At 40.9% G+C, this 24,925-nt stretch overlaps 1 protein-coding gene across 3 annotated transcripts in view; it reads right to left on the reverse strand.

Moving 5' to 3' along the window:
- B3GLCT (beta 3-glucosyltransferase) overlaps positions 1-24,925 on the reverse strand; it is a 108,987-nt gene that overhangs the window by 43,901 nt on the left and 40,161 nt on the right. For 2 of the 3 annotated variants that reach the window (XM_012538951.3, XM_049701128.1), the window contains 4 exons: positions 19,247-19,323; positions 18,323-18,434; positions 4,994-5,130; positions 866-929 (listed from right to left, as the gene is read on the reverse strand). In XM_012538951.3, the coding sequence (XP_012394405.1) occupies positions 866-929; positions 4,994-5,130; positions 18,323-18,434; positions 19,247-19,323 (390 nt within the window). Of the gene's footprint in view, positions 1-865; positions 930-4,993; positions 5,131-18,322; positions 18,435-19,246; positions 19,324-22,461; positions 22,598-24,276; positions 24,318-24,925 lie in introns of those variants that run through there. The other variant, XM_049701127.1, reaches the window with a different exon arrangement.

Here is a 24,925-nt window from a genome sequence, read left to right on the forward strand (position 1 = left end):
ATCCAGAGCCTGTGCTCCGCAACGGGGGAGGCCACAACAGTGAGAGGCCCGCGTACCGCAAAAAAAAAAAAAAAAAAAAAAAAAAAAAAAATCTAGACAGACCCTGGCTTTCAACTAGTCATTCTTTCCCTTCTGTGGAAAAGAATGATTTTTAACATGAATATTTCTCCTCAAATAACCCATTTCATCATTTAGAAATACTCCCCAAATTAAAATCTTGTGAGTGCCCTTTTCGCTCCTGGCAGGCTACCAGCACTGCTGGACTGAGTCACGATTGGCCCCAATGTCCTAAAATACAGATTCCTACAGAGGGAAAGGCAAGTCTGTTTCAGGCAGTCAGATGTACGCATGAAGAGACCTTCTTGATGATGATTCAGGAGAGATTAATGGATTAAGGACGGGACGCCCGCCACCTGCCTCCAGGATGACTGGTCACAGATGTCTACTAAATGCCAGGGTGCTGGGGGACCAGCTGGCCCAATTCTGCTCCACAGGGTCCAGCACAAGAGACATGTCGAAGACATATGTGCAACCAAAGCACAAAAAAAGACCAGAGGTATTTTACTGACATTTTTGCATGTTTTTAAAAATCCATCTCTGGACCCATCCACCTAGCTTAAAAACAAAGGATGAAGGATCACAGACACAACTGTTTTCTCCACCGTTCCTTCTCCACCTACGTGACCAAAATGGGCTTAAAGAAGAAAGCCCTCACAGACGGTAGCATGTGCAATTTCCTTGTTGGGAAAATATGGATGTGAATGGCAGAGGGGATGCACCTTTCAGGGAACACAAGACACCTTTTGTATCAAAAGACACGAATTCTTGATTACGAAGACTTTGAACCAAACAAATCATGACCTACCTCATATTTTAAATCTATTGTAAAGTCGGATTTCAGGGACTCGCTCTTCAATCTCTTGGTAAGCCTAGAAAATAGAGACAATTTGAGTTTTTTGAAAAAAACCAAAAAAGCATCAAACAAGAAGAACACATTCTTGAGACTTTCTAATGTTTGAAAACAAATAAAAATATAAATTTTAAGACAAAAATAAGAGTTTAATTTCCTTGAGGCAAAGGACTGTGAAAACACAATTATTTGTGGACCAGGACCGAATGCAAGGCTTGTTGCAAACGTAGTGTTCGTTATTCAACATCTGGAAAATAACATAAAACACAATACGATACAATACATGTCTTTTAAAAAGCCACCGAGTGTGCTGACTCCTGATAATCCTTGACTAAATAATGACAGAGAAAGAAAAGGAAAAGAAAAAAGCCTGCCTGATAGAGAAACAGAAGTTGCTACTTTTCAGTCTCCTACTTTTAATGACCCTATGAATTACAGTTTGTGGAGTTTCCTGGGGTAGAGAGCATGTGGTTTCGGGAAAGAATAACAGTTTCAAGTCATTTTCTTGCTTCAGAAAAGCCGTAATGGCTCTTTTCAGCACAGAAGAGAGGCCCAGACCCCTGGGCCCCAGCTCTAGAGCCCCCCGCTCCCCAGCGTGCACCAACCTCCCCCGAAGCGCGCTCCTGGCCACACGGCGGCCCAGTTCGCCCCGACCCAACCTCTACCTGGCAGCCTTTTCTCCAAGACCGAATTCAAGGGTGTCCAGACCTGCCCACGAGAATAAATGGAAACTTCCTTTGCCCCCAGAGTGGGAAGCACAGCCCCATTCATCACACACGGCGAGCCCCCTGCGCCCCCCTCCTGCTCTGCACCCCAAACAGCGCCCACCGCCCGGGCCCAAACGAGCACTCGGTGAGCGATCTGAAGGGATGAGGGCACATCGCAATACATTCCTCCATTTCAGGCTGAGTGAGGTAGAAAGACATGCTTACCAAGACCACGGAACTGCCACAGGCTTTACGTTTAGTACAGGGCTACAGACGGGACCCTCGTTTCAATGACGAACCTCCTAACAAATATTTTAACTACAAAGAAATAATGGTAATCTGAAAAGGAAAACTAGTAATCAGTTTCAAAAGTCCTCCCTGAGTTTTTAGCCTGGTTGAGCCACAGACATTTCTCTAAAAATTTATCTCTAATCGGAGGAAAGATGAAGGAGGACACAGGTTATGATTTACGTGTAGTCAGGAAGCACCGGCCTCACGGGTGACGGGAACGTGGCTCGATGGTACACAGCTCGGAAGGAAGCCCCATGGAACCTCTGCTACACTCCTGCTCAGTACCTGCCCGCCGGCTCGGGCAGGAGTGGGTGAGGACACTGCATAAAGAGACTGCATTCTCAGAACATTCCTGACGTATATTAAGAGAAAACTCTGCCCTGGTGTGGCATCTTGTCCAACTCGAACTCTGCTTGGCTGGAGCCAGTTTTCATGAATAAACTCTTTTAAGATAACTTGGGGACTTGGACTCATGCCAAGTGCCTTCAAAACCTGAGCCAACCACATTCAGACACCAAACACACACACAGAAAAAGAAAAGTCATACCTGGGCTCATCGCCACGGACAAGGAACACAGAACTGCGATCAGCACCCAATGGCACGTGACATCCACTGTCAGGTGGCCACGCTGCCCACACCCGTTCTTAAGAGACAATCAACACCTCTGAACTGTTACCCTAAACATGCTCTCTACGCTTCCTGACTTTTTAAGTTTCTTTCGCATTCAATTCTTGTACATTTTTCTCTGAGGGAAACTAGAGGAAAATGTGACAGCCACTGATAGAATCTCTTTAAGAGGAAAGAATCTCTTTAAGATGAACACTGACTGACTGGAAACAAATCAGTATGTACACTGACATCTGTGGCTACGTTTAGCAGCCTGTGGAATCTGCCAGAACCAGTGACGGTTACCTCAATATTACGAACGTCGCATGGATGAGTCAGCCTCGTGGGACACCTGGGGCCTAACCCAGTCACCTTGCAAACAAGTCCCAGTTCTGAAAGTGTGCAGGGGGGCATTCACCCGACTTAAAAGGCCAGTCCTAGTGGTGGGAACTAGGTTTCATTTTTCTATACACCAAGCAAGGGCTATACCCAAGGGCTTTTCAAATGCTAATTTCAGGAACCATCATTGCCAAAAAAAACAAGGCCAGAAATCCCAACTACTTTGCGAAAATATTTCTTCATTAAATATTCAGTTCCTGGCAAAAGAGAATTTGACATTCAGCTTTCCTGTTTTTAGAAGGCACTAAGTTATGTCCCGATAACACAGTTCTAATGACACAACCAGCTAGACCGGAAACTTGCAACAAATATAGGGCTCCTTCAACTCCATACCAGGAAAACTTCCTGACTCTTCTAGTCCCACGTGCGAGACAGTCAACAGAGCAAGATATTGCAGGACATCTAGATAAGCTTTTCTGATGGAAAAACAACAGGGGAAACCAGTAACAGTGTTCTGTAGTAACATCTATTTGAAGAAACCATCTTACTGAAAATCAATGAACGTTTCTCCAAAGATGCAAGTTTTTTTTTGTTTTTTTTTTTTTACAGATGCTATCGTGAGGAGATCACGTAGCTAGAGCACTGGGAAATGTTGGGCAGTGTTAATTCAACACTCACTGATGCGGGATTGCTAGCCCCAAAAATATTTTCGGTGAGAAAGTCTAAGAAAGTGAGTGTCATGAAGTGTCTTTAAGTAACCAGTTTTTCTGGTGACTTGAGTAACTATAAATCATTGCCCTACCTACCAAGTGAGCCATAAGTCAAGGAAAGGAGACACAGTGAATCGACGTTCCCGTAGTGGGCACTGTTGCTTACCCACATGATACAGAGCCTCTCCTTCCTTCCTCTAAGAGAATTCTGATTTTGATCAATTACTCAGGCCAAAAAAGGGGCTCCAGGGTCAGAGTTAGTTTGATCCCAACCGATGCACTGAAGTTCTGGCAGCTGTTAACGGTGCAGAGGATGGTAGAGGCCTGAAGTTGTCCCAACTGACTTTAATTGGACAGGATCCACCTACAGACTGGGGATAAGTACTTTCATTCCATGGTTAGAGGCTGTCTCCTGCTGTAGATAAATAAGAAGTTCGTAGCCCTTACTGCCTTGAAAGCACAAAGCTAACCAGATTTAGGGTGAAATGATGCTGTGCACTAAGCCGGAGAGACAGAGATCCAGCCTCCCCTCAATAACACTGCTGGACCCCTGCACCAAACCACCACCCACCTCCGCTTCCAGTTCCAGCAACAATATTCCCTTCATCCACTCTGCATCCTTTGCTGCTGCTTGCATCTACGTTGGGAAGGAGCGCGTTACATTGTAAGGAACTTTCAAATGTCAAGGGAGCAGTCCAGAAGTTTCAGCAACCACAAATGACAAAGTATCTACTATCTTATATTACTACAATGGGCTAAAAAGCTTTTCAGGACTCCAAACCCTAGAAACAGGACACTGACTGTAAGAAATAAGAGAAACATTTTCATCTTTGCAGATATAAAAACCACAACTGCACTATCAACTTTCCATTCCCTAAAGAGCAAAAACTCACAATTAATCTGAACTATTTAGGTTAAGAGGACTGTCAACAGCCATGCTTCTCCTGAATTACGACTTATCTTCCCCTTTCACACCGAAAACTGCATGACTGGGATTCTCACACCGAGAGTTAGGTATGCCTCCTGCCCAGCCCACGTTTAAACGCGTCTACACATCCACGCACATAACCAGTCATCACCCAACCCGAGGCGTGCTGATGACAATCAGAGTCACGCCTAGAGCTCACAACAGTGGCCACACCTCCGGGTACAGAGTCCTGAGCACTCGTGGGCCCTCCCTCGGCCTCACAGTTGATCATTCGCCTCATTTTGCAGGTGAGTGAGAGGAAGGGCAGAGCGGCTGAGCGTGAGTCTGAGGGGGTGAGTAAGTGATGGAGCCTGTGTCCGGCTCCTGCCGCGGGTCTCCCTGCACTACCACCCGCTGCCTCTGCTGAAAAGTTCACTCAGCTCCATCAGCTGCAAGACTTGGCGAAATACAAGTTGATTCATACACGAGACGCAACGAAAAGCAAGTCTCATAAATGCTTACTTGTTGACCAGTGGGATACTAAGGGCCCAGCCAGCAGCGAAGTCGGGGTACTTAAACACTGTAGGATTTTCGGAAAAGGCATAATGGTGAATGATTGTAGATTCTTCGTCATGTAATGCTTTTCCTAAAAACCATTCCTGTTAAATAAAGATATAAAATTTTTTTAAAAAGCCATTTCATGCACGACCAACAACAAATTGGTATCATTAGTTTTAGTTAAATATCCTGGGTGATAGAGAATAAGCACAGATTATATATTTCTAAAGAATTTTCACAAAAATATAATTATTACTCATGTGATAATGAATATAGCATAATCTTGGTCTATAAAGAAAGTAATTTAAGATCAGATCATCAGGATGAACAAAATGCTAGTCACCATTATACTATAAACACATAAAAGTGGTATTTTATAGAATATTCCTTATCAAAATACTATTAATGTGAAGAAAACAGTGTTCCTTTATGTCCCACTGAGGTTTGCAAAGAAGAATTTGAACAATTCCTTCCAGAATCAGTGCCTATTTTATTCATTTATTCAGTCATTCAATTAACATTTATTATCATTTGTTATCAGTTAACATTTATCCCACGCCAGGTGGGAACCGAGCTTACACAATAGTGGGGAGACAGAAAGTAAGCAAGTAAATAAAGTAAGTTCAGATAGTGCTATGATGAAAATAAAAGAGTGACGGGGGACCCTGGAAAGAGAGAGAAACCTCTTAGGAAGTAACAGTTGAACGGAGATTAAATAACATCAAGGAACCAGCTAAGCACACATCTGGGGAAGAAGAGGTGAGGCAGTTAATACAAAGTCCCTGAGGTGGGAAAAAGCTTGATATATTCTAACAAAAAATGAGTGCAGTGTGGCTGGAATATACTGGGTATGGGAAACATGGTATGAAAGAGAAGCAGGAGACAGACCAGGGTTCAGATGTCACAACAGAACAGCCTGGATCAGACCGACTCTCCCACCAAGAACAAGTATAAAAGCTGGAGGGATTCTTAGAGCAAATGACTGAGGGCATCAAAACACAACGAAGGCAAATAGGATGTGAGAGAGAAGGGGAGCCCACCCATGGGAGCCCCATAGTCACCTCCTTTCACCCTCAAGGAATCTGCTGATTACCCGAGCAGAGGACAGCACACCACCAAGGGCAGCAGCTGGGGACTCGTGCAATCTGGCTGCACTGCAGAGACAGAGGCTGGAGCTGCAAGCTGCCGAGATGGTAGAGATTCAAGGGGATCCCAGAGGAGTGAGCCCCAAATTCTGCCTGCAAGCTTCCCTCAACTCCTAGGCTGCACAAAAACCAAGGGAAAACACAAGAACCAAGTGGGAAACAGCAGTGAAGTGGCTAAAATCTGAGCAGAGACTTCAGCAGTAGTTCTGGGAGCCCAAGGCTGGAGGGCAGGGTCTGCCGGGGGAAAAGGGTCTAGAAGTAAGGGCAGTCTGTAGCTAGACCTACCCAGACAAGGTCTACAACCCAGAAGAATATTAAATGCACAAGACCAGACCAATAACAGAGAAAAATGAGAAACAGAGATTCGCAGATAAACCAGGTTTTGCAGTTTAAAAAATATATAATTAATATGAAAACTGACGAAAAGATGATGATTTTTACCAAAGAACTAGAATCTATAAACAAGAGTCAAATGGAAATCCTAAAACCGAATAATGCAATAACTCAAGTTAGGAATTCAAGAGAATATTAGACATAACAGAAGAGAGAATAGTAACCTGGAAGGTAAGTCAGTAAAAAATGTCCACATTTATGCACAAAAAAGAAAACAAAGAGGAACATGCAGAAAAGAGCTTAAGGGCAACACGGGACACGGTGCAAGGTCTAAAATACATGATGCTCAAACTAAGCGAAGTAAGTCAGAAAGAGAAAGACAAATACCATATGATATCACTTGTATGTGGAATCTAAAGCATGGCACAAATGAACCTATCTACAGAACAGAAAGAGACTCACAGACATAGAGAACAGACGTGTGGTTGCCAAGGGGGAGGCGGGAGGGAGAGGGATGGGCTGGGAATTTGGGGTTGGTAGATGCAAACTATTGCATTTGGAATGGATAAACAACAAGGTCTTACTGTAGAGCACCGGAACTATATCCAATCTCCTGGCATACCATAATGGAAAAGAAAACTTAAAAAAAGAATGTATGTATGTGTAAAACGGAGTCACTGTGCTGTACAGCAGAGATTGGTACAACATTGTAAATCAACTATACTTCAATAAAAAAATAAATTAAATACATGATGTTCAAACCCCAGAACAGGAAGAGACAGACAATGGAACTCAATCAGCATTTGAAGAAACACAGGCTTAGAATCTTCTTAAAAACTGACACAAGTCATCAAGCCATAGATTCAAGAAGCTCTATAAACTCTAATCAAGAGACATATAAAGAAAACCACATAGTCAAATGCTGGTTGAAAAACCTAAGATAGAGAAAATCTTAAAAGTCATTTTGGGGGACAGGTGTACACATTTCTTTCAAAGGAGCAAAGTTAACTTTTCAACAAAAACAAGAGAAGTTAAAGAATGGAGCCTCTTTACAGGGATAGAAAATTACTGCTGACCTGGAGTGCAACACCTCATGAAACTATCTTAGGTGCAGTGGGAAACCACAGGAGGTTTTTGAGCAGGTGAACAAGAAGATCTGAATTACAGAGATACTGGATCATTGGGATGGCAAGAACAGAAACCAGGAGGGCAGCTAGGATGCTTAAATCATGGTCCAGGAAAGAGATGACGGTAGCCTGGACCACAGTAATAGTATTCAACACAGCGGGAAGATAGATGAGAGGTGTATCCTGGAGGGAGACTCCACTAAACGTGCCAGCATGAGGTTGAGGGGAAAGAGGAATCTATCAACAGCCCCAGGTGTTTTCATATGAGCAACTCAATAGACAGTGATGCCATTTCTGAGATGCAGGAGACTGAAGATGGAAGAGGTTAAAAAGGGGCATGAAGAGTTCAGTTCTGAACAAGTTAAGTTTGAGGCTCCTGGTGGACAAGTAGGCGGCTGGACATAGGAGTAGGGAGCACATAACTCCCTCCCTCGGTTCCTTCACGCTTCGCTCAAATGTGACCTGATCTGTGAGATTTTTCCTGAACACCCTCTACAGAAAAGTAAGCCCATCCCAATCTATCCTTCATCCCTCTTATTTTGCTTTATTTTTCTCCATAACACTTATTACCATCTGACACATTGTTTCACATTTGCCTGTCTCCCCTGCAAAAGACTATCCCCTCCTTGTGACCAGGGATGTTGTCTATTTTGCTCACTGCTGTATCCCAGGATACCTAAATGTCCCAGGTGCCCCTAGTTTTGTGTTAAATGATGCAGCCAGCCCGGGAGAGCTTTCAAAGGCAACTATGAAAGAAGTGTCAGCGGATAATTTAAGTCAAGTACCCTAAGTTCTAAAAGTTTTGTATATTTTCTCTCTTACCCAACCATCACCCCCTCACTCCCTATCCCTTATCAGAAAATAAAAGCAGGAGGGATACAGTGCTGTCTTCCCAGGGCCCTCTTCTGCTCATGGCTGTGTTCCAAATACCTCCCAGAGTCTTAGTTTGGGTCAATTCAGCAACAAGTCATAAATGAACATACGTGAAAGCCAGTAACACAACTGTGTGTCTAGGTCCATAGTTCCGCCCAAGGATTTCTTCCTGACATTTTATGGATATATTAAGTCACCACTGGGCAAGAGAAGTGATTATAAGGCAAATAGCCTTGGCTTGAGATAGAATATTCAACATCTTTTTAAAAAATCAAACTACTAAACATTAACCAATATGAAAATCATCACACTTAACATACCATGTAAATATAGCTTGTTTAAAGAAAATAAACACTTCAGTATATGTTAGCACCTTTCTCAATAATCTTTCACTATTATAATCTCCTGTTCCAAACATAAATTTATGCAGAACATGTTTTTATGTTTCAACAACTAGTAGCAGTGTTCGGCTATTATCTAGTATATAAGGTTGTTTTTCAATATTTTGGGGGGATTATACTGTCAACTACTCTAAGGGAGAAATTAATACAGATTCTGTGAAGAGACACTGCCCCATCGTTCTTATTAATTTTCTTAATGCCTTCTTAATAAAGACAATTACAATCAAGACAGACCATAAAAGAATAACTCAACGTTCTATTAGTGTGTTAGAATTACTCTTTGCCAGCACTGTCTCACCTCTATTAAAAATTAAAAAAGACATTTCAGCAAATATACACATGTTAAAAGCATACTGTGGGGAAAAGACAAAGACTTCAATAAGATATAGAAATTTATAGAAATCACCTAGAAAGGAAATTTAACAAAGATTAATTACTTTAATAAAGATTAAAGTTTTTCATTTAAAATATTGTGTAACAGCATAAATCTGCATTAGTAAGAATGACAAAATGATATTGAAGGGAAAAAATGTCAGAATCCAACAAAGTAACTGATACTCTAACACATTATTATGAGTTTAATGTCGTTTATCTCTGTCAGTATCAAAGCCAGGTTTGTCTTATACGTTTTTCCTAAAATTTCACATGGTAGGGGGGGAAAAAAACACACTGGTTTGAGCTAACTTCAACATTATGTAATTTTTATTCCCAAATGCTAGTTTCAAAAGAAACAAAGCATCCTAGATTTTTTTTTCACGTGGTACTGCTCACAAAAGAAGAAGAGAGCATCTCATTTCACCTCTGGCTCTGTACTTGCTTTGCATGAACTTGCTTTGAACTTACTTGTCATTCCAATTTTCATTAAAAAGTACAGTGAGTCACCATCTTCTGTACAGAATTAGAGCTATGGATAATGGAAAAAATAATCTCCAGGTGAAACGAACACTAGGAGGAGATTAAAACTCCTACATCCTAAAAAAGATCTGGAGTTTTTCTCAAGTCAAAGGCAAACATAAAAGCCTAACAAATGTTTTACATAAAATACGGCACCGAGTACACAGCTGCTGCTCAGCCGTCATCTGAAAAGACTAGATGAGACACGTTCATAATTCTTTTCTCCTTTGAAGGAATTATTCTTTTAACCTAACAACCTTCTCATTCAATTATATCTGTACTTTCCCAGAAATCAAATGCATGAAGAGAAATCAGAATGGGCCCTCCCAGCATTTAAAAAACATCAAGACCAGTGGTTTTATTATAGTGACACACTTTCCAGCGTTTGAGAAATCAACCTAATGATCACTGTTGCCCAACTCTGTGTGTCCCCATCAACAAACCAAGTGGGCACCCAGAAGCCACGGCTCCTTTTCCACATCCTCCTTAAATCTGACTCACTTCTGGAGTGGGTGTCAGAACAGGGGTGGGGCAGGTGTCCAGCGATCCCAGAAAGGACCCAGTTCTGCTTATTCCATGTTTAAAGAATTCTGTTAAGTTGATCAGGGGGCAGCCTGGGCTGCTCGAAGAGAACTGAACGGCCTGATTTTCTCTCCACAAAACTCCAGGGCTGCCTCTAAACCTCCAGAGACACTGAATGTAGTCCAGCAGGACAGCTGACTTACAGAGTTATTCAGTCATATGCAAATATTTATTGACCACCTACTAAGTGTTAAACACTGTGCTCAGTGCTCAGACAGAACTTAGAGGTAAACAAGATCCAGCTGCAACATCATATCTGCACAAGATAAAAATGTTAAAATATGAAAGTAGCGGTGAACTTCTCACCCAAGATGCATACTGTCTCACCCCGAGACCGTCTCAAATATTGTTCCCTCTGCTTAGAGCACTCTCTCCTATTAACTCCTACTCATCCCATGGACTCAGATTAAATGTCACTTCCTGTCATGACCTTCCCAGATTCGGTGTGATACCCTGCGGTGTGCTTCTAACAGCGCCCAATGTTTCCCTTAAACGTCTCCCTTTTAAAGGTAATTGCTTTTTTTCCCTTAACATCTTTATTGGAGTATAATTGCTTTACAATGGTGTGTTAGTTTCTGCTTTATAACAAAGTGAATCAGTTATACATATACATATGTTCCCATATCTCTTCCCTCTTGCATCTCCCTCCCTCCCACCCTCCCTATCCCACCCCTCTAGGTGGTCACAAAGCACCAAGCTGATCTCCCTGTGCTATGAGGCTGCTTCCCACTAGCTACCTATTTTACCTTTGGTAGTATACATAAGTCCATGCCACTCTCTCACTTTGCCACAGCTTACCCTTACCGCTCCCCATATCCTCAAGTCCATTCTCTAGTAGGTCTGCGTCTTTATTCCCGTCTTGCCCCTAGGTTCTTCATGACCTTTTTTTCCTTAGATTCCATATATATGTGTTAGCATACGGTATTTGTGTCTCTCTTTCTGACTTACTTCACTCTGTAGGACAGACTCTAGGTCCATCCAACTCACTACAAATAACTCAATTTCGTTTCTTTTTATGGCTGAGTAATATTCCATTGTATATATGTGCCACATCTTCTTTATCCATTCATCCAATGATGGACACTTACGTTGCTTCCATGTCCTGGCTATTGTAAATAGAGCTGCAATGAACATTGTGGTACATGACTCTTTTTGAATTATGGTTTTCTCAGGGTATATGCCCAGTACTGGGATTGCTAGGTCATATGGTAGTTCTATTTGTAGTTTTTTAAGGAACCTCCATACTGTTCTCCATAGTGGCTGTATCAATATACATTCCCACCAGCAGTGCAAGAGGGTTCCCTCTTCTCCACACCTTCTCCAGCATTTATTGTTTCTAGATTTTTTGATGATGGCCATTCTGACAGGTGTGAGATGTTATCTCATTGTAGTTTTGATTTGCATTTCTCTAATGATTAATTATGTTGAGCATTCTATCATGTGCTTGTTGGCAATCTGTATATCTTCTTTGGAGAAATGTCTATGTAGGTCTTCTGCCCATTTTTGGATTGGGTTGTTTGTTTTTTTGTTATTGAGCTGCTTGAGCTGCTTGTAAAGTTTGAAGATTAATCCTTTGTCAGCTGCTTCATTTGCAAATATTTTCTCCCATTCTGAGGGTTGTCTTTTGGTCTTGTTTATGGTTTCCTTTGCTGTGCAAAAGCTTTGAAGTTTAATTAGGTCCCATTTGTTTATTTTTGTTTATTTTTCATTTCTCTAGGAGGTGGGTCAAAAAGGATCTTGCTGTGATTTATGTCATAGAGTGTTCTCCTATGTTTTCCTCTAAGAGTTTGATAGTTTCTGGCCTTACATTTAGGTCTTTAATCCATTTTGAGCTTACTTTTGTGTATGATGTTAGGGAGTGTTCTAATCTCATACTTTTACATGTACCTGTCCAGTTTTCCCAGCACCACTTATGGAAGAGGCTGTCTTTTCTCCACTGTATATTCTTGCCTCCTTTATCAAAGGTAAGGTGACCATATGTGCATGGGTTTATCTCTGGGCTTTCTATCCTGTTCCATCGATCTATATTTCTGTTTTTGTGGCAGTACCATACTGTCTTGATTACTGTAGCACTGTAGTATAGTCTGAAGTCAAGCAGTCTGATTCCTCCAGCTCCATTTTTCGTTCTCAAGGTTGCTATGGCTATTCGGGGTCTTTTGTGTTTCCATAAAATTTGTGAAATTTTTTGTTCTAGTTCTGTGAAAAATGCCAGTGGTAGTTTGATAGGGATTGCATTGAATCTGTAGATTGCTTTGGGTAGTACAGTCATTTTCACAATGTTGGTTCTTCCAATCCAAGAACATGGTATATCTCTCCATCTATTTGTATCATCTTTAATTTCTTTCATCAGTGTCTTATAGTTTTCTGAGTACAGGTCTGTCTACTGAGGTAGGTTTATTCCTAGATATTTTATTCTTTTTGTTGGAACGGTAAATGGGAGTGTTTCCTTAATTTCACTTTCAGATTTTTCATCATTAGTGTATAGGAATGCCAGAGATTTCTGTGAATTACTTTTGTATCCTGCTACCTTACCAAATTCATTGATTAGCTCTAGCACTTTTCTGGTAGCATCTTTAGGATTCTCTATGTATAGTATCATGTCATCTGCAAACAGTGACAGCTTTACTTCTTCTTTTCCGATTTGGATTCCTTTTATTTATTTTTCTTCTCTGATTGCTGTGGCTAAAACTTCCAAAACTATGTTGAATAATTGTGGTGAGAGTGGGCAACCTTGTCTTCTTCCTGATCTTACTGGAAATGGTTTCAGTTTTTCACCACTGAGGATGACGTTGGCTGTCGGTTTGTCATATATGGCCTTTATTATGTTGAGGAAAGTTCCCTCTATGCCTACTTTCTGCAGGGTTTTATCATAAATGAGTGTTGAATTTTGTCAAAAGCTTTTTCTGCATCTATTGTGATGATCATATGGTTTTTCTCCTTCAATTTGTTAATATGGTGTATCACATTGATTGATTTGCATATATTGAAAAATCCTTGCATTCCTGGAATAAACCCCACTTGATCATGGTGTATGATCCTTTTAATGTGCTGTTGGATTCTGTTTGCTAGTATTTTGTTGAGGATTTTTGCATCTATGTTCATCAGTGATATTGGCCTGTAGTTTTCTTTCTTTGTGACATCTCTGTCTGGTTTTGGTGTCAGGGTGATGGTGGCCTCGCAGAATGAGTTTGGGAGTGTTCCTCCTTCTGCTATAGTTTGGAAGAGCTTGAGAAGGACAGGTGTCAGCTCTTCTCTAAATGTTTGATAGAATTCGCCTGTGAAGCCATCTGGTCCTGGGCTTTTGTTTGTTGGAAGATTTTTAATCACAGTTTCAATTTCAGTGCTTGTGACTGATCTGTTCATATTTTCTTTTTCTTCCTGGTTCAGTCTCAGCAGGTTGTGCATTTCTAAGAATTTGTCCATTTCTTCCAGGTTGTCCATTTTATTGGCATAGAGTTGCTTGTAGTAATCTCTCATGATCCTTTGTATTTCTGCAGTGTCAGTTGTTACTTCTCCTTTCTCATTTCGAATTCTATTGATTTGAGTCTTCTCCCTTTTTCTGTTGATGAGTCTGGCTAATGGTTTATCAATTCTGTTTATCTTCTCAAAGAATCAGCTTTTAATTTTATTGATCTTTGCTACTGTTTCCTTCATTTCTTTTTCATTTATTTCTGATCTGATCTTTACGATTTCTTTCCTTCTGCTAACTTTGGGGTTGTTTTGTTCTTCTCTAATTGCTTTAGGTGCAAGGTTAGGTTGTATTTGTGATGTTTCCTGTTTCTTAAGGTAGGACTGTATTGCTATAAACTTCCCTCTTAGAACTGCTTTTGCTGCATCCCATAGATTTTGGGTCTTTGTGTCTCCACTGTCATTTCTTTCTAGGTTTTTGATTTCCTCTTTGATTTCTTCAGTGATCACTTCGTTGTTAAGTAGTGTATTGTTTAGCCTCCATGTGTTTGTATTTTTTACAGATTTTTTCCTGTAATTGATATCTAGTCTCATAGCATTGTGGTTGGAAAAGATACTTGATACAATTTCAGTTTTCTTAAATTTACCAAAGCTTGATTTGTGACTCAAGATATGATCTATCCTGGAGAATGTTCCACGAGCACTTGAGAAAAATGTGTATTCTGTTGTTTTTGGATGGAATGTCCGATAAATATCAATTAAGTCCATCTTGTTTAATGTATCATTTAAAGCTTGTGTTTCCTTATTTATTTTCATTTTGGATGATATGTCTTTTGGTGAAAGTGTGGTGTTAACGTTCCCTACTATTATTGTTACTGTCTATTTCCCCTTTTATGGCTGTTAGTACTTGCCTTATGTATTGAGGTGATCCTATGTTGGGTGCATAAATATTTACAATTGTTATATCTTTTCTTGGATTGATCCCTTGATCATTATGTAGTGGCCTTCTTTGTCTCTTGTACTAGTCTTTATTTTAAAGTCTATTTTGTCTGATGTAAGAATTGCTACTCCAGCTTTCTTTTGATTTCCATTTGCATGGAATATCTTTTTCCATCCCCTCACTTTCAGTCTGTATGTGTCCCTAGGTCTGAAGTGGGTCTCTTGTAGACAGCATATAGATGGGTCTTGTTTTTGTATCCATTCAGCCAGTCTGTGTCTTTTGGTGGGAGCATTTAATCCATTTACATTCAAGGTAATTATCGATATGTATGTTCCTATTCCCATTTTCTTAATTGTTTGGGGTTCGTTATTGTAGGTCTTTTCCTTCTCTTGTGTTTCTTGCCTAGAAAAGTTCCTTTAGCATTTGTTGTAAAGCTGGTTTGGTGGTGCTGAACTCTCTCAGCTTTTGCTTGTCTGTAAAGGTTTTAATTTCTCCATCAAATCTGAATGAGATCCTTGCTGGGTAGAGTAATCTTGGTTGTAGGTTTTTCTCCTTCATCACTTTAAATATGTCCTGCCACTCCCTTCTGGCTTGCAGAGGTTCTGCTGAATGATCAGCTGTTAACCTTATGGGGATTCCCTTGTGTATTATTTGTTGTTTTTCCCTTGCTGCTTTTAATATGTTTTCTTTGTATTTAATTTTTTTTTTTTTTTTGTGGTACGTGGGCCTCTCACTGTTGTGGCCTCTCCCGTTGCGGAGCACAGGCTCCCGACACACAGGCTCAGCGGCCATGGCTCACAGGCCCAGCCACTCCGCGGCATATGTGGGATCTTTCCAGACCGGGACACGAACCTGTGTCCCCTGCATGAGCAGGCGGACCCTCAACCACTGCGCCACTAGGGAAGCCCCTGTATTTAATTTTTGATAGTGTGATTAACATGTGTCTTGGCGTGTTTCTCCTTGGATTTATCCTGTACGGGACTCTCTGTGCTATCTGGACTTGATTAACTATTTCTTTTCCCATATTAGGGAAGTTTTCAACTATAATCTCTTCAAATATTTTCTCAGTCCCTTTCTTTTTCTCTTCTTCTTCTGGGACCCCTATAATTCGAATGTTGGTGCGTTTAATGTTGTCCCAGAGGTCTCTGAGACTGTCCTCAGTTCTTTTCATTCTTTTTTCTTTATTCTGCTCTGCAGTAGTTATTTCCACTATTTTATCTTCCAGGTCACTTATCCATTCTTCTGCCTCAGTTATTCTGCTATTGATCCCTTCTAGAGTATTTTTAATTTCATTTATTGTGCTGTTCATTGTTGCTTGTTTCCTCTTTAGTTCTTCTAGGTCCTTGTTAAATGTTTCTTGCATTTTCTCTATTCTATTTCCAAGATTTTGGATCATCTTTACTATCATTACTCTGAATTCTTTTTCAGGTAGACTGCCCATTTCCTCTTCATTTGTTAGGTCTGATGGGTTTTTACCTTGCTCCTTCATCTGCTGTGTGTTTTTCTGTCTTCTCATTTTGCTTATCTTACTGTGTTTGGGGTCTCCTTTTCGCAGGCTGCAGGTTCGTAGTTCCCGTTGTTTTTGGTGTCTGTCCCCAGTGGCTAAGGCTGGTTCAGTGGGTTGTGTAGGTTTCCTGGTGGAGGGGACTAGTGCCTGTGTTCTGGTGGATGAGGCTGGATCTTGTCTTTCTGGTGGGCAGGTCCACGTCTGATGGTGTGTTTTGGGGTGTCTGTGGACTTATTATGATTTTAGGCAGCCTCTCTGCTAATGGGTGGGGTTGTGTTCCTGTCCTGCTAGCTGTTTGGCATAGGGTGTGCAGCACTGTAGCTTGCTGGTCGTTGAGTGAAGCTGGGTCTTGGTGCTGAGATGGAGATCTCTGGGAGATTTTCACCATTTGATATTACCTGGAGCTGGGAGGTCTCTTGTGGACCAGTGTCCTGAGCTTGGCTCTCCCACCTCAGAGGTACAGCCCTGATGCCTGGCTGGAGCACCAAGAGCTTTTCATCCACACGGCTCAGAATAAAAGGGAGAAAAAGAGGAAGGAAAGAAGGGAGGGAGGGAGGGAGGGAGGGAGAGGATAAAATAAAATAAAATAAAATAAGATAAAATAAAATAAAGTTATTAAAATAAAATATATTAAGAAAAAAAAATTTTTTAAGTGAAAAAAAACGGACGGACAGAACCCTAGGACAAATGGTGAAAGCAAAGCCATATAGACAAAATCTCACACAGAAGCATACACATACACACTCACAAAAAGAGGAAAAGGGGAAAAATAATAGATCTTGCTCTCAAAGTCCACCTCCTCAATTTGGGATGATTCGTTGTCTATTCAGGTATTCCACAGATGCAGGGTACATCAGGATGATTGTGGAGATTTAATCCGCTGCTCCCGAAGCTGCTGGGAGAGATTTCCCTTTCTCTTCTTTGTTCGCACAGCTCCTGGGGTTCAACTTTGGATTTGGCCCCGCCTCTGCATGTAGGTCGCTGAGGGCGTCTGTTCTTCGCTTACACAGGACGGGGTTAAAGGAGCAGCTGATTCGGGGGCTCTGGCTCACTCAGGCCGGGGGGAGGGAGGGGTACGATGCGGGGCGAGCCTGCGGCGGCAGAGGCTGGCATGACATTGCATCAGCCTGAGGTGCACCGTGCGTTCTTCCGGGGAAGTTGTCCCTGGATCCCGGGACCCTGGCAGTGGCGGGCTGCACAGGCTCCCAGGAAGGGGGGTGTGGATAGTGACCTGTGCTCGCACACAGGCTTCTTGGCGGCGGCAGCAGCAGCCTTAGCGTCTCATGCCCGTCTCTGGGGTCCGCACTGATAGCCGCGGCTCGCGCCCGTCTCTGGAGCTCCTTTAAGCAGCCCTCTTAATCCCCTCTCCTCGCGCACCAGGAAACAAAGAGGGAAGAAAAAGTCTCTTGCCTCTTCGGCAGTTCCAGACTTTTTCCGGGACTCCCTCCCAGCTAGGCTAGCCGTGGTGCACTAACCGCTTCAGGCTGTGTTCAGGCAGCCAACCCCAGTCCTCTCCCTCGGTAACTGTTTTCTTAATGGTCCCTCCTCTCCCTGCTACTCTGTACCATCCAGGCAGTCAGGACCCCTGTCTGTCTAGCCTCTGCTATCATAATGCTTGATATACAGTTGGTACTCAAAAAATACTTCTTGTCTAACATAATGTGGTCATTGTTGATAAAGAGAAATAACCAATTTAAATTTATTTCTTAACTCTAGGTTATATCAATAGTTTTTTAATTCTTCAAAATTGATAACCCATATATTTTTTTCATTTAAAAATGGCTCATTTTAAGTTCCATCCTTCTGAAAGCTCCAAACATCAAAGAGAAGTATTTAACATTGCTTCCAGATATTCAACTGTTATTTCATTCTTCTTTTTTTAAGTGAAAGCAGGTTTTTTTGAGAGAGATACACATTGCATAGACAGAATGTGCTCCGTTTCACAAGGCAAGAGCAGCCTATTTCATTCTTCTTAATCTTAAATTAAGTGTTTTTATTAGACTGAAAAACCTCTTAATCAAAATTAAACTTCTTTTAAGCATTTTCTCCAAAATAAAAATACTCGTATTGAAATTGTATTTACCTTTGATGGGTCATATCTTCTGAGTGCTTGTAAGAGTTGTGGAATTTGTATTCTTGTCTCTTCTTCACAGAAGAAAATCCATGATGAATTTCTGCTATATGTTACAGAAAAGCTGACAAAAACAAATAGGTTATAGTAATCACCTTTATAAAGTGAGTTTATAATAAGGTTTAAAACTGATCAACAGGAAATGGATGAAGGACATACAAAATGGCAAGAAATCTGGATTTTCTTCCCATAATATTTTTCTTCCGTGTATAGTTTAAGCGTATAGGAAAGCCAGATACTATCGGTTTATGAAACAGCTAGACTTCTTAAAGTTAATTCTTTCTATGACAAACCCCAATTCAGAAGAGACATAATTCTCAAATAAAATATCAAATATATTGACATTATATCTTTTAAGAAAGAAACATATTTAAAAATAAAAGCTATTCATGATTAAGAATCAATCATCAATGCTTAAACTGTATGAATAATGCAGTTTGACTATAAACGTATCTAATTTCTCTAATAGTAAGTTAAAGTAGTTCTAAAGACACATGGTACACTAGATATAAAAACAGGAGACTCAGAGAACTGAATCACATTTGTAAAAAATCCAAGAAATACCTAATTAGTTTGAAGTAGTACTTATGATGTATAGCTTGGGAAGAATTGTTTTAGATACGAGACAAACAGTAAGGAGCTGGGGAATTACGGTCACTGTAGATTAATTCAAATAAAACCCACTGCCTAGTGAAACAGGAAAAAAAAAAAAAAGAATCAATCATCAAGAAATCCGATTACAGTAGTGGTCATGGAGTCCAAATGGACTTTACTTCCTGACTCTGAGGAAAAAACACCCTCTGAGTAAGAAAACTAGGGAGCCTACGAGCGTCAGGTAGAGATGCCAATAATGAGCGCGTGTCACGTGAAACGTACTGCGGTAACAATGGAAGTATGGTCCACGCGCCTTCCTGCTGAGCCAGCTGGTGAAGGAGGAGGACTCTGGGGACTTCCTGAAGAAACAATCGTCAAAGCAGAGAAACAAATAAAAAACACAATATGACCGCAGCAATTTCTTCAGAAGACTCAAATTTAAAACCAGGTATTTTTAAAGATCTGACGCTTTGCTCTTCCTACTCGTCTCTTTTCTCTTCCCTTTGGAGCTACTAGAAGTGAAGGATTTTCGCTGAAGCCACACAGCCTCCTCAGCCCCCAGGCTCCGCATGACGCAGAGGCCCTCCAGGAAGGGTCTCCAGTGACACCCAGAGCAGACCTGGAATTTGCAGGTGTGCAAAGGCGACTGGAAGGCAAGAGCCCAGGGGAAGTCAGGGCAAACTCAGAGGCATAAAGACAGCTTTCTCTGTGTACACAACAGAGGAAGCATGTGGAAAATAAAACACTTCAGGCTAAACAAGAGGATATAATAGCCAATTTACCTCAAGTGAAGAAAAAATTTTAGAGTGCCCTAAAAACACTAAAACACCATCATAATGAAGAGCTTTGGGTCTAAACACTAGAAATAGAATCCTCAAGTATTCAGGCAACAACAGTAATAGCGTAATGATGGAATATCAAAATTTATAAACTTAGGAGGAACTAAGATCCAGAAGTAGACACAACTACGGTTACATATACATACCTGCTCTACTAGAGAGAGAGAGAGAGAGTCGTATCTTTAAAGCTATCAATGTGAGCTTTGAAGTTAAGCACTATTTAATCTATTTCAAGTTGAGACAAGTCAAAACCCAGACACCTAATATGCTTGGACACCCCCCAACAAACTGTAGGATATTCTGTGTTTTGTAGCGCCTACAGCCCGGTAATTGTTACAAAAGACGTTAAGAATACATGCTTAACTATATGAAATATTACCACACTAAAGTAGATGCCATACCATTCTTTAAGTTCACATACGTTTATTGTTTAAGAAGAAAAGAATGGTTTCCAATATAACTCTTCGGGCAATCAAATAAGCCTCATTTCTTCATCGCAGGCAGTATTTTTTTAACTGCCGTGGACAAATATGAAACATAAAAACAGTAATCAAAGGTTAAATCACACTAACAATACGGCACGTCAGAGAGAAAAACCAAACTCCTAAAGGTTGAACTAGCAGCACCCCAATGTAATCTGGGCTTTCCTACTGTTGATTCTGAATAATGAAGTAATTTTCATTGTCTTCAAAAACTGCTATATGTATGTGTATATACATATACACATATATTAGCTATATGCTGTATACATGTATATGCCATACACATACATATATATGCCATACCTATACATATACATGCATATACAGCTATATGCTTATACATACATATGGCATACATATATATCACACACATACATATTCATGAGGATTACATAAGAGCAAAAATCATGTGTGAAGAAAACTAGTAACATTAATATTTGCATAAAACTTTCAAATAATTATGGGAGCATGCTAATATGAACTACCTAGAAAAGAAACACAGCAAACACTAAAGAAGTCTTACAAGAAAATAAGCTGCAAATGAGCTATTATATAGCAACTGAAATTATAATAATGAAGACATTATGACAATGGGAATGTCTTTCTGTCAAATGTTAAAACACATAATTCCAACCATGTAAAACAAAATCACAGATGAATAGAGACTGGAAAGGAGCCAGAATCAGAAGGATGAAATTACTACATCTATGCTTTAAAATATATTTTAACTAAAACATTATTTTGAGCAAAAATAAATACGAAAATGTGGTTACCAAACAAGAACCACCCTTCCGAGTTTTAGGAACTATACAAGTGATGTCCACAAGTATTACACCCAGACGGGTAACCTCTGCAGAAAGGCTGTGAGGGTGCTTTCCTGGCAGAGGTGCAGAGGTAGGCCTACGAATACCTTCTGTCACGTCAATCTGCAGGAGGCAAAGGTTCAGTCAGCGCAAAGGAGGAGTTATATTCTAGACTAAAATAAACTCTCTGGATTACTAGTGGGTTACAATCTTTCCTATCTCCATTACTTTCTGTTTACTAAATCACATGCCTGGATTTTGTATTTGCTTCAGGTGGTGAACACAAAAATGGCAAAGTTTTCTGTACCCCTGTATCTCCAAATAGAAACACTTCAAAAACTAGTATGCTATGTTGATAACTATCTCCAAATACGTGTGAATACCTTTGTCTTAAAAATATAAAATAGGTCCTCCCTTGATACTCAGAAACCTGGTCTTGATTAACTCTTGATTAAGCCAAAGCCATTCTACTTATAAACTTTTGTCTACCAATCCTCAGAAAGGACCAAGAGTTTTATTCTTGTTTTATATATATGTGTGCATATACATATGCATGTGTGTCTGTCTGTGTGTATATATTGTGTGTGAATGCACACACAGACCCAGACTTAGATACACACACACTCATATGTATTAGCACCTCTAAGATAAAATAATTTAAAAGGTCACAATAAAATTTTCCATCAAATGATCTTATCTCAGTTCTTACCACTCGGGATTGTAATAATTTATGTTCTTTATATCTACTGTCTGTTCTAGCCACAAGAATTAAACCTCCTTAAAGATGCCACATCACCACCTGACAGCACTTCTGGATGAAAACAGAGTTTTTTAGTATGTAATTGCAGGGATGAATAAGGAAGAGTTTTCAAATGAAACATCAAGGAAAAAGTAGGAAAATGTTCTATCAACAGAGCCCTTTGGAATAAAAGCTAAAAGCTGTAACAAAGCTGTCATGCCTGTCGGCAATCTAATGATGCTTATTCACCAAACCATGATTCTATTTCAAACCTAAAAGTTGAAGGTAAAATTCTATCAAAAATGAGATAACACCATAACAGAGGCAATCATAAAGGGACTAAAAATACAAATAATCAAATATGGGTAAATGACAGAAAAGGAAAAAAGAAAAAGTTGATCACAGTCATTTAAACATCTTACGTTAACACTATTTGTCTTGTTGAACCAAAATCTACCTTTATTTCCATCACTGGCATCTACTGCTATCCTAATAAGCATTTTGAAGTCAGAAAGCCTACTGGACCTTCAGGCAGTACTTCCTTTGAACATTTTTATCATGGCATATTCACATTTAATGCCATTAATAATTACTAAGAACCAACAAATTCAAAACCCACACTCTACTTCAGTACCTGTTCCTCATACATATTCATCGTCTTCATTTGGGAGAGGGTTTGGATTGCATAGCTGCGTATTATGAAAATGCTTTGAGAATGGAGAAAGCCCATTATTCTTGATATGGAGGCAGAAATCATTAAAAATTTATATCTAGAATGAGTATGAATGAAAAAGCCAACATTTGAACATGGATCAGAGTAGATTAATATTTTAAATGTCATAAATAACTTTATCAGGCAAATTTGGTTTTGAACCACTTTAGTCTTTCTGCCTCTGTCTGGAAAAAGTTCAACTAATTTAACTCCATGATGCTGGCCTCTTCCCTTGTCAACAGACTATTTCCCAATATTCGTTACTTGTCCATACCTTAATTTAAGTACATGAGTTTATGGTCTAATTCGGTCTCATTATTCAGACCAAGTACTAAATTAGAAAGCAAAAACCAAGATACTTGTTCAGTATCAGGCAAAAGTTCTAAAGGACTGAATCCTGCTTTTAAGACTGATTCCAGTTCAACTGTATTTCCAAATTCCAACTATTACATAGTTCTTAGGCACTGAACTTTTAGACCAACAAATAAATCATGACAAAAATTAACATCTGTTTATTGTTATTTCTTCCATAAGAAGTAGGTCTATCTTATGAGGATATAATATCCTGTTTGGAACATACATCAGACAGATTTACTAGCCTTTAAAAACCCAGGATTCACATGTGGACCAGGAGATTACAGTGATGCTATAATGACAAACACTCCAGGAATCTGAGCCTATGTTAAAATATATTTTTTTCCCCAGAAACCTGTCATTTCCTAACAAGAGAAAAATATTACCTCATCATTGATATAATTTCTCTTTATTAAATATTTACTTTGAAATGCATTACTATGTACATTTTTATAGCTCATATAACTCTATTTTAACGAATCATTCACTCCTTCATGAAAGGCAATAAAGCTTAGCATGTAGGGACCTGATTTCTGGAGGCAAAGTGCTTGCATCAGAATCCTTGCTCCAGCTCTTCAGCCTTGAGCAAGTTCCCAGACCTGCCTGTGGTCTGTTATCTCATCTCTAACATGGGGGTCACAACAGTCATGGGGTCAAGTGACTTAATACATGCCAAGCACTTGGCACAAGCTTGCATGTGATGGTTATTAATATTATTATGATTGTACAATATTTGTTGAGAAACTACTATGTGCTAGGCGTTGTTCTAGGAACATAGGAAACATCTGTGAAAAGACCGGGCAGAGTCTTGGATCTGACCTCTTGGATCTCAGGTTCTAATGCAGGATACAGGCAATAAGCAAATATATCTAGAATATAATGCCAAGGATAAATGGTATTAAAAAAAAAAAGCCGGGTAAGGTGAGAGAGGGCACAGACCACTGTTTACGAACTGGCGTGGAATTCCTTGCACACAGCAGCGGCAGCGATCTGCCGCCTGGCCCCGTGATTAAGGCCCCACCTGTGTGTCAGCAGGCAGATCAGAACTGAGACGCAAGCCTGGCCGCACTGCTCGTTAGTGATGTGAGCTTGGGCAAGTCGCTCAATCCCTCTAAGCCCGCTTCCTCTCTGCAAATGGGGAGAATTACAGAACCCACTTCATAGACTTAGATGAGCTGACGCTTGAAGGCGGCACAGTGTATTGACATGAGCGCGAGGTAAAGTAACGGCCATGGTGAGCACTCAGTGGACGTCCGCTGCGGGCACTACTATGGCTTCCAACCCTCCTCCAGGGTCTCTACTGCAGACCCCGGCGCCACGTGTTAGGTGTCTCACTAGTCCCTCCAAGCCCACCTCCCCAAATGTGAACTCATGGTAGCTCACAGAGTAGCTGAGCCCTTTGCCAACATCCCGCGAGACCCAAGATTTCCTCTCTCCATCAGTGGGGGTCCTCACAGTCACCCCGGCAAACTCTTCCTGTTTCTTCAAGGCTCAGTTCAAACGTCACGACAAAGCCTCCGCTGACCTCTCCCGGCAGGGCGGGCGGGCTGCTGCCTGGCCTGCGTTCTCATGGTGGCTGCTGATGCGGCTGCAGGAAGTGACATGCAGTGCCCCGCCCCCCATCACGAGCCTCCCAGAGGGTGGCACAGGCAGGGCCCCCCTCCACAGTGACTCACCGGGAAAAGGTCGCCCTGCAGGGCATCACCCGCCCCAGAGCACTGGCCTCCTCCAACACGTGCACGCATGCATTGCCACCTCACTTGGTCCCCTGGGCACCGATGTCACCACCAGGACAGTGAGATCTAAAGTGACACCTCGGGACTTCCCTGGTGGCACAGTGGTTAAGACTCTGCGCCCCCCCCATGCAGGGGGCCCGGGTTCGATCCCTGGTCACGGAACTAAGATCCCACATGCATGCCGCAACTAAGAGTTTGCATGCCACAACTAAGGAGCTGGCAAGCTGCAACTAAGGAGCCCATCTGCCACAACTGAGACCCAGCACAACCAAATGTATATAAATAAAGTCAGTAAA

Source organism: Orcinus orca, chromosome 18 (assembly GCF_937001465.1).
Source record: "Orcinus orca chromosome 18, mOrcOrc1.1, whole genome shotgun sequence".
Taxonomy (NCBI): domain Eukaryota; kingdom Metazoa; phylum Chordata; class Mammalia; order Artiodactyla; family Delphinidae; genus Orcinus; species Orcinus orca.